Here is a 14,175-nt window from a genome sequence, read left to right as displayed (position 1 = left end):
TTCCACAGATACGCCACCGAAACAAAGCCTGGACCGAATCATATCATTTTCGTTGCATACAGAAGCAGAAGAATACCAACAATGCCGTTTGCGCAACTAGTACTGGGCAGTCCTGGAGCAGGGAAGAGCACATACTGCGATGGAAGTACGCCTTAATCCCCAAGTGCGTCTACCGTCCTCGTACAGCTTGCTCACAGTGGTACAGTGCACCAGTTTCTAGGAGCCATTGGACGTGCTTGTTCCGTGGTCAACCTGGACCCTGCCAATGAGAACGCCAACTATCCCAAAGCCATCGACATTCGCAGTGTAGCGAAGCTTGAGGACATCATGGCGAGAGACAGGCTCGGGCCCAATGGCGGAATATTGTATGCACTAGAAGAACTTGAACATAACATCGACTGGCTCGAAGAAGGTCTAAAAGAACTTGGAGATGACTATGTCATTTTTGATTGTCCAGGACAAGTTGAATTATACACGCACCACAGTTCTCTTCGCAATATCTTCTTGAGACTACAAAAGCTTGGTTACCGGGTAGGCCACGAATTTTCCTGATCGGACGTCGCGTCGACTACAGCGCTAATACATGGGCACTTTTTACAGCTTGTCGTCGTCCACCTCTCCGACTCCTTCTGCTTGACTCAACCATCGCTCTATATCTCGAATCTTCTTCTGTCATTGCGAGCCATGCTCCAGATGGACTTGCCTCACATCAACGTCCTGAGCAAAATCGACAAAGTTGCTTCCTATGACCCCTTGCCTTTCAATCTTGACTTTTACACCGACGTACAAGATGTATCCTATCTGATGCCCTATCTTGAGGAAGAGTCGCCCGTCATGCGAAATGATAAGTTTGGGCGGCTCAATGAGGCTGTGGCTAACATGATAGAAAGTTACGGGTTGGTTCGTTTTGAGGTCCTGGCGGTTGAAAATAAGAAGAGCATGATGCATCTTCTGAGGGTGATTGATCGAGCTGGGGGGTATGTCTTTGGTACAGCTGAAGGGGCCAACGACACTGTCTGGCAAGTAGCCATGAGGAACGAGTCGTCTATGCTAGGTGCTCTCGACATCCAGGAACGATGGGTTGATCAAAAAGCCGATTACGACAGGCTCGAGCAAGAGGAAGAGGTGTTGAGAGAGGGAGCAGAAGAGCGTCCTGGCGAAGATTTATCGTCTGTTCACAACTCTCAAGGCTTCCGAGGATCGAGCGTACATGATCCCGATTTTGGGGATATGAATGTACCGGCCAACAGCGGGGTGAAGGTAGTGCGCAAGACTTAAACATGAATGATACCCCTAAGCTGTCTTCAGCTTGAATTCAGATGCTCTTTCAATTCTGATTCATCGCTGTCGTCATTGCCGGATTCCCTTGGAACCATGATAGGGATTTCTCCTTTGCGATCAGGCGACGTGCGACTCGTGGTCGGCCGCTCAAGCATGGTGGGAAGTCGTGTATCGGACGCTTCTTCTGCTCGGACGGCAAGCACTAGCTGTCTGGCTTGGTGTACAGCTTCTTCCTCGACCTTGCGTATTGTTCCACTGACACGCACGACGTTGAATACACATGACTTCTCATTGCTGGAGCTCAGAGGAAGTGAATTGATGGTTGTGAGTGCCGCCCAAACCAAGCGATAATGGGCTCTCTTGACCTTCAAGATGAAGGTGGAAGTTGCCTTGGACAAATATTTGACTACCAGACAATCAGACCCGAATTGTTGAATTGGACGCAAATATCGAACGAAGCTCACCTACGAGGTTGTTACCCTCGAATGCGCCGGAGCCATAGTCTCCGAATAACGCTGATACTTGTTGCCGTATTCCTTTGACGAGATCCCGTGGCGAAAGATCGCCTGGTGTCGGCCGATGACGTCTGACAAAGGCCGGAACGTTGCTGTCTGTTCTTCTAGTGGTGTCCAGTGGGTAGAGAATGTTGATGAGGAGATATCTTTCCTTGATCCGAACCATGGCGAACAACCGAAGGAAATGCGAGCTACGAGTAGGCCCAGAATGAATGCTAATGATCACGGCCGTTCCGAAAACTCAACAGAGAGGCGACAAGCCTGGGTTCGGGCGATGGTAGGTTGGCCTTCAGATGAATATCTGGGTTGACGTGGTTGCCCTTTGCTCGGATCAGAAAAGTCTAGCACAAAGGTACATCCCTGTCACGCCACGACGGGACCCACTAACCAGGGTGCTTCCGCCGATAAGGGATTCATCGTGTTTTAGTACCTAAGAGATACGCCATCGACTTGCTGTGACGCGAGTGATGGCGCACCCCTCGCACCCTGGCCCATTCCCTAGGCTATCTCCGGTACATGGGATTGGAGTCTTCATCTGTAAAGGTTTCGGTGGTACGATACGAGCTTTCCCGTTTGGGTTCCAACCCAATTCCGTGCCTCAACATCATCTATCGCGTAATCTGTCAAATTCGGTCTCTTTGGCCCGACTGCCATTGCCATTCGCTTCTTCACCTGGGACGGTCACCGCAACGCTTTGGAACGAAAATCTCCATCCGGAAGGGATGATTGTCGCTCGCTTCTACGCTGTACAATCGCGCATCGCATAACTCTGTCATTTTCTTGTATTGCATCGCCTCCTCTCGCGCGTTCCAGGTCTACGCGGCCTCGTTTCGTTATCGGCCTCGATTCCACGCAGGTCACCCCCGGTGCCAGTTCGCCTACACCAGCAACAGTCTGGTTGTTATCACAGACAGAATCTTCCAGGGTCTTCGCAATGGGCAAGAAATGTAAGACCTCATTTTGCAGCAACTAGAACAAACTGCTGACCATTCCCTCGTGGCTACAGCTAAGTACGGTATCATATTCGATGCCGGATCCTCCGGTACTCGCTTATACGTCTACAAGTGGAAAGAACACGCGGAAGCTGTCCAGGATGCCACAAAAGAAGAGCTCCACCGCCTGCCCAAGATCAAACTGGAAACAAGTGAGAAGATTCATCCAGGCGTCTCCTCTTTCGCGGACAAACCCGAGGATATCGGACCCGAACATCTAAAGGCACTTGTCGAGCTCGCATTAGATGAAGTTCCTGCTTCCAAGGTCGCCGAAACTCCGATCTATCTCATGGCCACCGCCGGCATGAGACTGCTACCGGAGATCAAACAGCAAGAACTGCTACAGAGCATGTGCATCTACCTTCGAGACAACACAGACTTCTCCCTACCTGATTGCAATACCAATATTCAGGTAATATCTGGAGAAACCGAGGGCTTATACGGTTGGCTAGCCACCAATTACTTGCTTGGCGGCTTTGATGAACCCCAGAATCATCAACATGGTGAGGGACACCACACGTATGGATTCTTAGATATGGGCGGAGCCAGCGCGCAGATTGCATTTGCACCAAACTCCACCGAAGCGAAAAAGCACTCCAACGATCTCAAACTTGTTCGCCTACGAACCATGGATGGTACTGTGTCAGAACACAAAGTCTTCACAGCGACCTGGCTTGGATATGGAGCCAACCAGGCCCGCGAAAGATACGTCGATCGGCTTCAGGAATCGTACGACAAATCAAGCAATCTTGAGGTCCCAGATCCGTGCATGCCGAAAGGCTTACGAACTACACCTGACGGCGACCCCCTGACTGACAAGCAAGCGAAGAAGGAGCTCACTTTAGTGGGCACAGGTCTCTTTAAAGAGTGTCTCGCCAATACAGAACCCCTTCTTGGCAAAGATGCGCCCTGTCTGGACGACCCATGTCTTCTAAACGGTCAACACGTCCCATCCATCGACTTCAGCATTAATCACTTCGTCGGTGTTTCTGAATACTGGCACACTACTCACGGTGTCTTCGGAGGGAAACATAAGGCCTACGACCTCGCAACTTACCAGCAAAACGTAGTGGAATTCTGTAGTCGTGATTGGATTGATATCGCATCCGATTTGGAGGCGCGAAAGAAAACTTTGGAAGAGAAGGCAAGGAACGCTCAAGAGGCATGTTTTAAGGCGTCCTGGCTCATCAATGTCTTGTATGAAGGCATTGGAATTCCGCGCCCCGGACTTGAGCACGAGCCGTTGCCCGGCCTCAACGTTTCGGATGAGGTCATCGATGGTGCCAAGCATCGAGGGTTTTTAGACCCCTTCCGTCCTGTCAACAAGATTGATGGGATTGAGGTCAGCTGGACGCTTGGGAAAATGATCCTGTACGCTGCTGGACAAGTTCCGCCTCTGGACGATACGGAGGACTTACCCGTCGGGTTCGGTAGTAACGTACCAGAAGCCAAGGATTTTGAACCGGCCGGGTCACAATACGCCCCCATTCGAGAGGGCAACGGTCGGCAAAACAACAACGGAGGCCTCATAGGCAAGGCTACGTCAACAACAGGCTCAACTTTACTTTTAGTGGTTGTCTTGGTGGCTTTTTTCACATTTCTGTTGCGGAAGAGAGATCGTCGGTCACGCTGGTGCGGGTGGGTTGGAGCAGTTTTCCGCCGCAACTCCCGACCAGGCAGCCCCCGCAAACCTGCACGTGGATTGTCATTCGCGAACAAAATCTTTGGCAGGGGTCCAGCTCAGTATGAACGGGTTCTCGAAGAGGGAGACGCGGACCAGTTCGAGCTTGCTGATGTTGAATCCGATGATTACAGTGCATCTGACAGCAGCGAGGCATCTCGTTCTGGCCGCGTGACTGGCCTACCGAGACCGAAGCTCAACCTGGAGCGCTATGAAGACGGCCAAGGGGCTTTATCAGTGGATCGTGGCGGGGTTGCGGTGCGTACAGAGAGTAGAGAAAGATTGGTTCCCAGTGCGGTCAACGCTGGGCGACGCAGTCGAACGGGCAGCCCTACCAGGTTGAAGAGTCCGCTCACAAACCCTCGGTGAGAATCTGATGAATTTGGAACGAATGTCTAGGCTAGCGATTTCATGTAATGGGCTGATTTCTGTTCCGGGCCAGGGCTTAGGCGGCGTTTGAAACGGAGCTTGTAGTAAGAGTAGTGCATGAACTACACACAAGATTGTCACACATGGCTCTTCCTGACTGAAATTCATACGTCCTGCGACTGAAGTAATCCGGTTTATGAGTCCAGCTAGACTTCAACTCCTCATCCCATGATACCCCCGACAAAGAGATCGTTGTACAAAGTCCGTCATTCTTGCTGCTGCCGCTCGAGAAAACTGGGATCAGACCTAACACGACTTTCAAACTTCTTCCACCAGCCTTCAATGCCTTCAACGGCACCACCTCAACACCTCCTGGGCCAGCCGTCCCACTGAACCCAGACAGGAAGTTAAAGGCGTTTTGTATAATCCTTTGGGCTAAGACGGCAGTACTCGGCTGGCCTCCACGACCAGTCGGAGTTGTGTTTGGCTTCTTCTCCTGGATACGAGTCGCTACAGATGTGGCGTCTTCTATGGAGACTCCAATCATGACGCTGGTCCCCGACTGTTCGCCGCTGAGATTCCCTTGATCATCGTAAGGTGCAGCATTGATCTTGAATACTGCACTTTCTTTGCCGGGTCCTATACCACCCAGAAACTGAAAATCCGGTGTCTGACCAGCTGCGGCGGCGGCAGCCACGGCAGACGCTGTGGCAAAGTATATTGCCGCGGCAGTGTTTGGAGGAAGAATTATGCCGGGAAGAATGAAAACGACAACATGGGTGAAGGATCTGGCGGCAGATATGGTGTATAGAGATGAATTTTGCGATGGATTTGATGTTGGCTCTGTGATCAGTGGTTGACCAGTTGGAATCACCCCAAAAAGTGGTGAGGACATGATCGTGGTCCCCCTCAGTGTAACAGGTTTTGAAGGGTCAGACCGCGATCGGGTGCTGGAGTTACGATATCTGCCGGGATGAGACTCATCCAAGATATTGGTGGAACGGTTATAGAGGGTATATCTCTGTATTTTCAAGACAGCCACTGTCGATTCAACTGCCTTTTCCTGGAGGACACTCTGCAAGCTAGAATCATTTTCACAGGCAGGCCAGAAGCGGCGTTGGTGGGACATGTAATGCCTAGACCCGTATATAAGGCATATAGAGGTATGAGTTATTGCATTAGCCCCACCTCGTCTGATGGGGTGGCCGTCTTCGGGCTCAACAGGCACCGGGATGTTGCAACAGGTTGCCGGGCAATTAGTTAGCCCTGTCTGAGTCAATTCTGGAGAACCTGTAAAAGCTGGGTCTCTGGCCTCACTTACGCACCTCAATGTCCTCCCCAGCGGCACGGATTATATCACGAAGTGCATCCCGTCGATCCCGCCGCTGTTTTCTCGTCCGTACATACACTACCATGTCCAATCTGAGCAATATCGATCTTACAAACAACATTGACTCGTAAGTAGCAATTGCGTGGTTGTATAATTAGGTGTCACGCCTAAACGTAGTGCAGATTTCCGTATGGGTCGATTGATGAAATCCGCGGACGACTGCAACAGCCTCTGTACACACTGAGATGGAAGGACGTTGGTCGAGATGTCCCTCTAGGTTACGTGCCATTAGACGTCTTGGCGCGGCTAGAGGAGACACCCTCAGACGTCAGGGGAGACATTGATGTCGACCATGCCCGTCGCACTGTATACGCCTTCCAGGGGACTACCGAACCCGAGCGCAGCGCTGTTGTTGCTGCGCTGATGAATCACTGGCGAAGCCAAGATGCCTTCCCAGTGCTTCGCGGATGGCGGGACGAGCTATGGCCCATTTACGCAAACGATGGAGAGCTACTCTATAACATGGAGCGATCCGCTACCGGCCTTTTTGGTGTTACGCGGTACGGCGTTCATCTGAATGCCTTCGTACGATGTGCAAAGGCAAGGCATGGTATCAAGATGTGGATAGCCAGACGATCGCCCACGAAGTCTACTTTCCCCGGCATGTTGGACAACACCGCAGCTGGTGGACTCATGACGGGAGAGGATCCGTTTGAATGCATCATCAGGGAGGCGAACGAAGAGGCGGACCTTGCTGAGGACGTCGTGCGAGGACAAACGTTGGCAGCTGGCGGAGTCACTTACACCTACGTCACGCACGAGGAAGATGGTCAAGCTGGCCTAATCTACCCCGAAGTCCAATGGATATACGACCTTGAGTTACAACCAAACGTCATTCCGCGACCTAAGGACGGTGAGGTTGCTGGGTTCGAGCTCTGCGGTATTGAGGAGGTACAGCATCAATTGGCACTTGGGAAGTTCAAGCCGAACTGTGCCTTGGTAGTCATTGACTTCCTGATCCGGCATGGCATCCTTACGCAGGACAATGAGCCCAACTTCGACGAGATAAAGCTCAGACTGCACCGCGAGCTCCCCTTTCCCGGCCCCCACAAGTTCGAGTCGTTCCCGAACTAGACTGTAGGCCAATTATGATAAGTCCTTTTGTAAAAGGGCGATCGTAGCCTTCGCTTTGCGTAACAAGCCCTGGCCTCAGATACTATGGTGTCCGACAATATCGGAGCTCCTCGTCCATCCCGTAATGGCATCGGCGGCGTCCGCACAGCAGGCATGTTGAGTGTTTTTTGATGAACAACATCATGGTCTTGTTCAGCTGCTTATTTCTTAATCAGGAGATATGTGTAGTCGACGCGCAGTGGCGTAAGCTTCTTGTATGGACCCTCCAGAGACATGAGCATGCCTCCAAATGAGACGTACGCCTTACTATATAAGAGGTTAGGTTAGCCGACGAAACGAGCAGCGCCACACTGTTGCCCTTCTCTGGCCACTTCGGGAGCAGCAACTTACATGATCTGACCATCATCGGCGTCTTCAAACTTGTAGATTTTCCCATGGCACACGTAATCGAACATGTCCGCCAGTGTCGCTTCTGCGCCACCACCAGATCCCTTGGCCACATCCCGCCAGCCCTTCTCCTCGTCCTTGCTTCCATCGTGCGCCAAGGAGGTTGCCAGTACGACGTGCAAGTTGTCAGACACCGCACAGGGGAACAACTCAATGTTGATATCGAGGGTCATGACGGTCTGGTTGTCTGCCGATGTCGCTGAGATGCGAGCAACACGGTCATACTTGGACTGGTCGAAATTCGTAATAGTGAAGCTCTCCTCGAAGAGTGTCACATCGCCGCCGGTAGTCGTCATTATGGCGTTTTCCTCTATTATTCTTTGCGGCAATATTTCTTGGGTGCAATCGTGTGCCTCGACAGACTCTCCGTTGTTTGGTGCATGTAGGGGGTGATTCGATATATGACCGAGGCTACCTGCCTTTGAAGCTGTCGGATGGGCGATTGTCGACTTTGGTTTTTAAGGTGGGGCGAGAACGCGCCTGGTCTGCATTGGGTACAGCGGGACAGGACCTGTATTTTCTTGAAGATCCATTTATACAGTTATCGCCTTTAACGCCCCGGTTGGAGCATGAGTGTCCACTTGTGTTGACAACATCAAAGAGCATCTTCTTACCAAAAGTCTACTCTGGCACTGACTGTCTCACGGAAATTATGTCATTCAGAAAGAAAAACATCGTTTTGGGAGTCCCAGCCGCCGGAGCTCCCGTGGAGTTTGCTTCCAAGCTCGGAAACGGACATGCTCCAGGAACACGACCTTCTCCTCTGGATGGCCGCCTGACAATCTCGACTGGGACTGCGTCACTGGACCAGTGCTTATCTGGGCATGCAGGCCTCCCCTTGGGAAACGCTATTCTTCTGGAAGAATCCGGAAACACGGACTTTTCTGGGGTTGTGTTGAAATACTATGCCGCCGAAGGCCTTGTGCAGGGGCATCACGTTCACGTTTTTGGTGTTGGAGATGCCTGGCGATCTGAGCTACCGGGCTTGTCCCAACTCCCTCGTACCAGCAAGTTCAGGAATTCCAACGGTTCTGATGATAAGATGAAGATTGCATGGAGATACGAGTCCTTGTCTCGTGGTGGCGAACCTCCCAATTCATGTATGTGGCCAACACTTGACGCTCTTCACAGCGTGTCTCTCAGAGTGACCGAACTAAGTCTTCATCAGCCATGGGTGAGCAGCAGATTACTGATGCAAAATCACTTAGTGTGCCGTTCTGTCACACCTTTGATCTCGCCACCAAACTGGAAATCCGGGACTGTAGGGGCAACCTAGACGTGATACGGCCAACAATGCCACCCGCTCCGAAGCATACCGCTCAACAAAGCCCGCCTCTGCTCCAGCTTTATACAGTCTCTTTAGCGGAGGCGATGCGTTCCTCGCCACCAGGATCTGTACATCGTGTCGTCGTGCCGAATCTTCTTTCACCGGCGTCGTATGGCCCGTCGACTTCTAAACCATCCGAGGTCCTTCAATTCTTGCACGCACTACGGGCATTACTTCGAAAATATGGTTCCCGCTTGTCAGCGATGATTTCGGTATCGACAGCCCTCTATTCCAGATCCACGGGTCTCGTACGGTGGATGGAAGCCCTGTTAGACGGTGTCGTGGAGCTAGTGCCATTGCAGCAACCGGTGCACGCTCAGCCAGGGTCGAAATCAGACGACGCCGCCCAAGGAATGCTCAACATACACCGTCTTCCTGTTACAGTTGAACTTGGCATAGGCCCAGGAGGCAGGCTCTCTCAAAAGAACCTTTCCTTCAAGTTGAGCTCATCGAGCGGGTTGGTGATCAAACCCTATAGCCTGCCTCCCGTTGGGGACACTGCAGATGCAAATGATGCTGCGTCAAAGGATACTAAGAGCCATGATTTATCATTCTAATGGAACGGCGATATCTTATGAGACAAGCCTGCAGATGAGGCCAAGTAGTTGTGAGACTCGTGTGCTCACTGAGAGCAGCTGCCGTCAGCCATACCAATGACAACCAAACAATGCAACACATGAGCAACATGATAACAATGCCTTCCGTCCGATCGTATTCCTTGGGTCAGATGTAGCCCGTCTACAATTGGTGTTTGTCGAGCTGTGAGTCTGGGTGGGCCAATACGAGGACCCTTCTCAAGTATGAATATTGCCCGAGTCGCACACCACAGAAAATGCATAATAATGCTTAGACAGATACATACCAACCGATATCGAATTTCTGATACTCCATAGTGTCCGCGAAAATTCAATCGCGCTTTTCTTCTTCTCTTGCTCTCAGCAACGCTTTTCTTGAAACCTTCCCTCTTCACATCGCGCAGTACTAGGTATGTAAACACCCGTTTTCTTATGTTGAACCAATTTTCAGTACCCTGTGATTATACATCTTTCATATCAATCAATCTGTCAATCCACTGAACCTTAGTGATGACAATATGTTACATTTTGTTATGACTTAAATACCATCAAGACGCTCGAATTTGTCCAAGTCAAGCATCGAGTTGATGCTAACATATTGCTACAGACGCCCGATGGACAGTCCAGAAGCAAGTTCTGCTGTCGAGCAGATACGGATTTCCAAGATCGCCGACCGATATTTGGTTTTCGACGCTGATCACGTGTCGATATTGCGTCGGCGACACCACCTTTGCTCAGTTCTGGTCGGGTCGACCCCGCAGAATCCTACGCAGAATGTGTTCCTGAGCCTTCCCTTAGAGCTTCTCCCGGAAGAGGCTGCTTTGCTCCTGGGTCAGAAGGCTGCCGTGCTTGCAGACGAGGCTACAAGTCACCTGGCTGCCCTGAAGCAGGACAGACGCAGCCGTAAACAGTATATCGACCAGCTGAACGATCGTCGCCAGCAAGCCAAACAGCATCTTGCTGAAGGTCAGGCACAAAAAGCTGCCCAGAGTCGGGAGCTTGCAGCCAAGGCCAGGAACCAAGGAGGCATAACGCCTGAACATGCTCAACCCTCAACACATGTCAATATTGACTCAGACCGGCTTGGGAATGTTCGAAATCCTCGTCTAGCTGATGACCCACAGTCTGTGGCAGGCCGCAGTCTTGTGAAGCCGCTCACAGTCACTAACACTACTAGCTTGGGGCTTTTCTTGCCATCCGCCTCGTCAACTGAACACGCTGAAGCAACGCCTGCCGTTGGTCCCCTTCACGCGCACTTACTCTCCCAAGGCTACTTTATGACTCCTGGCCTTCGATTCGGCGCTAAGTATAGTGTCTATCCAGGCGATCCCTTGAGATATCATGCACATTTCCTCGCTACAGACTATGAGTGGGAGGAGGAGATTTCAATGCTAGACATGGTTGGCAGTGGCCGGCTGGGCACTTCAGTAAAAAAAGGCTTCTTATTGGGAGGCGAGGTGCCGCGGAATCATACTACTGGAGTTGGCGATCCCTCCATTAGAGCTTTCTGCATAGAATGGGCTGGCATGTAGGCGTACTCTGGATTGATTCGATGGAGCGTGGTTATGTGTAAGCAATGTTTGTACGGGCTGCAAATACAAGTCATGATAAGAGAAAGATCCTGTAGTAGGCAAATGCCATACACAACCCCTTTAATTCGACTTAATTTCAAGGAACAAAGATCCTGCTGAAACTTATGACCTCGCGCCGACAGCACACGCATTTGTCAAAGTTGTTCATGGCCAACGACACGCGACAGTCGTCGCACAAACTTAGACAACGACAGGGCCACACTATGATAGTCCTGGGCATGCTCTGGCAGACTACGCACTGCGGTCCATCTGACCCGAATCCGGCTGCACCATCAGACCAAGAGGTATGCGCCTCAGCTTGCGGCTCTCGACGCAGTCGGCGTCGTGATATGATGAGCCTCTCGAGCAATTCGGTTTCTTCTTGTGGGGTCAATCTCGTGCTTCGTGCTAGATCAGTTTCTGCGGATGCATTGGGGTTGAGTATCTCCACTCGGCGGCGATGTTGGAGGCTGCGGTATTGTGATCTGGTCAATACATCTCTACTGCCCAGGTGAGCAGCCAACGCAACAGCCTCTTCTTTATCCTCAGGAGTCGCCGGATTTAAAAGCCGTACCAGGTCGTCGAGCTGCATGGGATTGTCATGTGCAAAGCTCGTCTCATACTTGAGCTGAGTCGAATTCCGCGTGGGCGTCTTCTGACCGCCCCCATCTTCTGATTCCCAAGCATCTTCATTGTCGTCGTGTGTCGCTATTGACAAAACGCTTGTTGTATCGTCATCGTCGTAGTCAGAGTCGGCATTGGGGTCATAGTCACCGCTCATATCTGCGGTTCCCCACCAGCCACCTCCCAGCCACCAGCGATACAGCTCAGAGTCCAGGTCGACTTCGTTCAAGGGAACACAGCTCTGCGTTGCTGACCATGCTCGCTGCCTGAACTCGGCCTCAACATCCACAGCATCTGTCAAGGGTATGTCAACGCCCCCTGCTATACCCCCTTGAAAGCTGTGAGAAGCTGTAGATCGATGTCCAGTGCCCGTTCCGGCCGTCTCACCCTGTTGTTTCGGCCTCTGAGCCATCCACAGAAGCCATCGTGGTATGCGCATACCAAGGCGGGAGAGGAGTCGGATGGCCAGGCCTGTCGTCGTTCTGACCACCAGTTTGCTGGTATTGAGGACAAAATCTAAAGCCATCAACCATCTGCCGCTCCTCTCGGCGGCGCCGATGCCGTCTCGCAGTCTGCCTTCCCCCGAAATGGTCTTGGGCAATTTTTGAGCAGCACGCTCTCGATCAAAACCACTCTTCGCCAGAGCCCTGCCTTTCGTTACTGGTAACAGGATGGATGTGCCGGTAGGATCGTGGCGGGACCCGAATTCTTCGCCAAGCCATTGCCTACGGAGTTCTTCCAGTTCCCGAAACCTCTCATCTTCGATCCACGTAGAGGACGCCAGACTGACATCCCTATCCTCGTTAAGATATACAGCTTCACTCGCCATTGTAATGGCGCCGAATCCAGTGCGCAACAGGGCAGTGTAGAAATCCATCTCCCTGTTAATACGAACACCGGACAACGGCATGTTTGCTTGCATATTGGCATGGGCAAGATGCAATCTCTGACGGAGGTCGAGGTTGCTGGGCCTGTCCGCGCTAGGCAGCGATGAGGCGGATATGACAAGAGCGAGACAATATATCATCAGGCATACAACGATTCCCAGTAGAACTAGCACATGCGGGAAAAAGCCTATAATGCACACCGTGGGGAACCGTAAGAGGCCTTGAGTCAAGGTGTCATCAAGAGTGAATGTCCACGCGCTCCGAACGACGCTGGCCATGAAGCATAAACCCCAGAAGCCAGTGCTCAGGAGACGGAATCGAGCTTGAAGGTTGAACACACCCAGGGTGTGACTCGTCAGGTGACTTATGACAGAGAGCAAGGCGATTAGAAGAACCTCGGGTGGCGTATTGACTCTTTGGAGGACCATGGATCGGCTGATGGCGATGGCATTGCCAATACTGGCACCAGCTTCCGTGGTCTGGGCCTGCTTGAGGGCGAAGGAACTCCATCCTAATTGATTGCTAATGGCAGAATCTGCCTCCGCGAAGGCAAGAGAATGTTCAAACAAGGTCATACCAGTTTCTGCGGCGACTGGACGTCCCTGCACAGCACATGATATAGTCTCCAGAAATTGACTGAGGCAGAAGGTACCGAATAGCGGCCAGAGGAGGGATAGAGAACCTTTAAGTTCAGGGTTCGGTCCAGCGTCATCGTCGGGAATCATGCGTATAGCCAGGCACGACTGCTCGTCTGAAGCTCCCAGAAGCAAAGCGGAGCTTATGGCGTGGAGAAACCCGTCCGGCTGAATAAAGAGCAAATCAGAACTTTTGCTGGAATTGCCCCATCGCATCTCAGCGAAGTCAGGCGAAGTTTGACATTGCATTGACTGTAGTAGTTGGCGACCCTGAATTACAAACAGGCAAGCGGCAGCAATACGCAGCCGCCAACCAGCATGAGCCAGGCTAGGCGAAAGCCCTTCTTTCTTGTGGCAGCGAAAAATATAAAGTGCGGGTTTGAAGCACCAAATTGCCATTAGCTATGCAAAGATAGAGCCCCATTTTGCTAAGTAGCATAAGCTGAAAGACCGCTAACCGAGGGCCCTTGGCCCCCCTCCCATTAGAAGAATTTGTGGTGTGATCGCGGGTGTCTGTTTGCGAGCCCGACGTCTGCGGGGTGCGCAGGAGATGATGAGGAGTCCATGACAGCTCTGAAAGCTGCAAGAGTTTGCTCCGCGTTGAGCAGGTCTTGGGCGTGTTCCTGGGCGTGGAGACTTTGGGCAATGTCTCGACCGGCGTCAGCGTTTCCAACGTAGTCCGCAACGATATATCCGAGTCTTTCTGCTATACGAGGTCCTGTCCGAATCACGTCGTCAATCGACGGACCAAGCCTGGAAAGATTCGCAGCGTAATGGAAGTGTCGGGACGTCCAGTCAGTGATGAAT

General features: G+C 51.8%; 7 protein-coding genes across 7 annotated transcripts; 4 read left to right on the top strand and 3 right to left on the bottom strand.

The window, feature by feature from the left end:
• Positions 1 to 81: 81 nt before the first annotated feature.
• On the top strand, positions 82 to 1,278 carry VDBG_08239 (ATP-binding domain 1 family member B; the record flags this gene model as incomplete). The annotated part of the gene is made up of 3 exons (XM_003001148.1): positions 82 to 145; positions 206 to 531; positions 601 to 1,278. 3 exons carry the CDS (start codon positions 82 to 84, stop codon positions 1,276 to 1,278), a joined length of 1,068 nt encoding a protein of 355 aa, XP_003001194.1.
• VDBG_08238 (Rpp14 family protein) lies at positions 604 to 2,109 on the bottom strand (the record flags this gene model as incomplete). Its single annotated transcript, XM_003001147.1, has 2 exons — positions 604 to 1,687; positions 1,746 to 2,109. The coding sequence occupies 2 exons, from the start codon at positions 1,960 to 1,962 to the stop codon at positions 1,305 to 1,307; spliced, it is 600 nt and encodes a 199-aa protein (XP_003001193.1).
• Positions 2,110 to 2,730: 621 nt separating this feature from the next.
• On the top strand, positions 2,731 to 4,838 carry VDBG_08237 (golgi apyrase; the record flags this gene model as incomplete). Its single annotated transcript, XM_003001146.1, has 2 exons — positions 2,731 to 2,743; positions 2,803 to 4,838. The coding sequence occupies 2 exons, from the start codon at positions 2,731 to 2,733 to the stop codon at positions 4,836 to 4,838; spliced, it is 2,049 nt and encodes a 682-aa protein (XP_003001192.1).
• A 1,340-nt stretch (positions 4,839 to 6,178) lies between these two features.
• VDBG_08236 (thiamine pyrophosphokinase) lies at positions 6,179 to 7,502 on the top strand (the record flags this gene model as incomplete). Its single annotated transcript, XM_003001145.1, has 2 exons — positions 6,179 to 6,295; positions 6,351 to 7,502. 2 exons carry the CDS (start codon positions 6,252 to 6,254, stop codon positions 7,300 to 7,302), a joined length of 996 nt encoding a protein of 331 aa, XP_003001191.1.
• On the bottom strand, positions 6,630 to 8,166 carry VDBG_08235 (DNA-directed RNA polymerases I; the record flags this gene model as incomplete). Its single annotated transcript, XM_003001144.1, has 2 exons — positions 6,630 to 7,608; positions 7,693 to 8,166. The coding sequence occupies 2 exons, from the start codon at positions 8,043 to 8,045 to the stop codon at positions 7,503 to 7,505; spliced, it is 459 nt and encodes a 152-aa protein (XP_003001190.1).
• Positions 8,167 to 9,225: 1,059 nt separating this feature from the next.
• Positions 9,226 to 9,959, top strand: VDBG_08234 (paxneb protein superfamily; the record flags this gene model as incomplete). The annotated part of the gene is made up of 1 exon (XM_003001143.1): positions 9,226 to 9,959. The coding sequence occupies one exon, from the start codon at positions 9,280 to 9,282 to the stop codon at positions 9,631 to 9,633; it is 354 nt and encodes a 117-aa protein (XP_003001189.1).
• A 1,298-nt stretch (positions 9,960 to 11,257) lies between these two features.
• VDBG_08233 (conserved hypothetical protein) lies at positions 11,258 to 12,814 on the bottom strand (the record flags this gene model as incomplete). Its single annotated transcript, XM_003001142.1, has 1 exon — positions 11,258 to 12,814. The coding sequence occupies one exon, from the start codon at positions 12,766 to 12,768 to the stop codon at positions 11,320 to 11,322; it is 1,449 nt and encodes a 482-aa protein (XP_003001188.1).
• Positions 12,815 to 14,175: the final 1,361 nt, after the last annotated feature.

Source organism: Verticillium alfalfae, genomic scaffold (genome assembly GCF_000150825.1).
Source record: "Verticillium alfalfae VaMs.102 supercont1.12 genomic scaffold, whole genome shotgun sequence".
Lineage (NCBI taxonomy): Eukaryota > Fungi > Ascomycota > Sordariomycetes > Glomerellales > Plectosphaerellaceae > Verticillium > Verticillium alfalfae.
The sequence above is the reverse complement of the archived record's forward strand: the minus strand, read 5'-3'. Positions and strand labels throughout refer to the sequence as shown.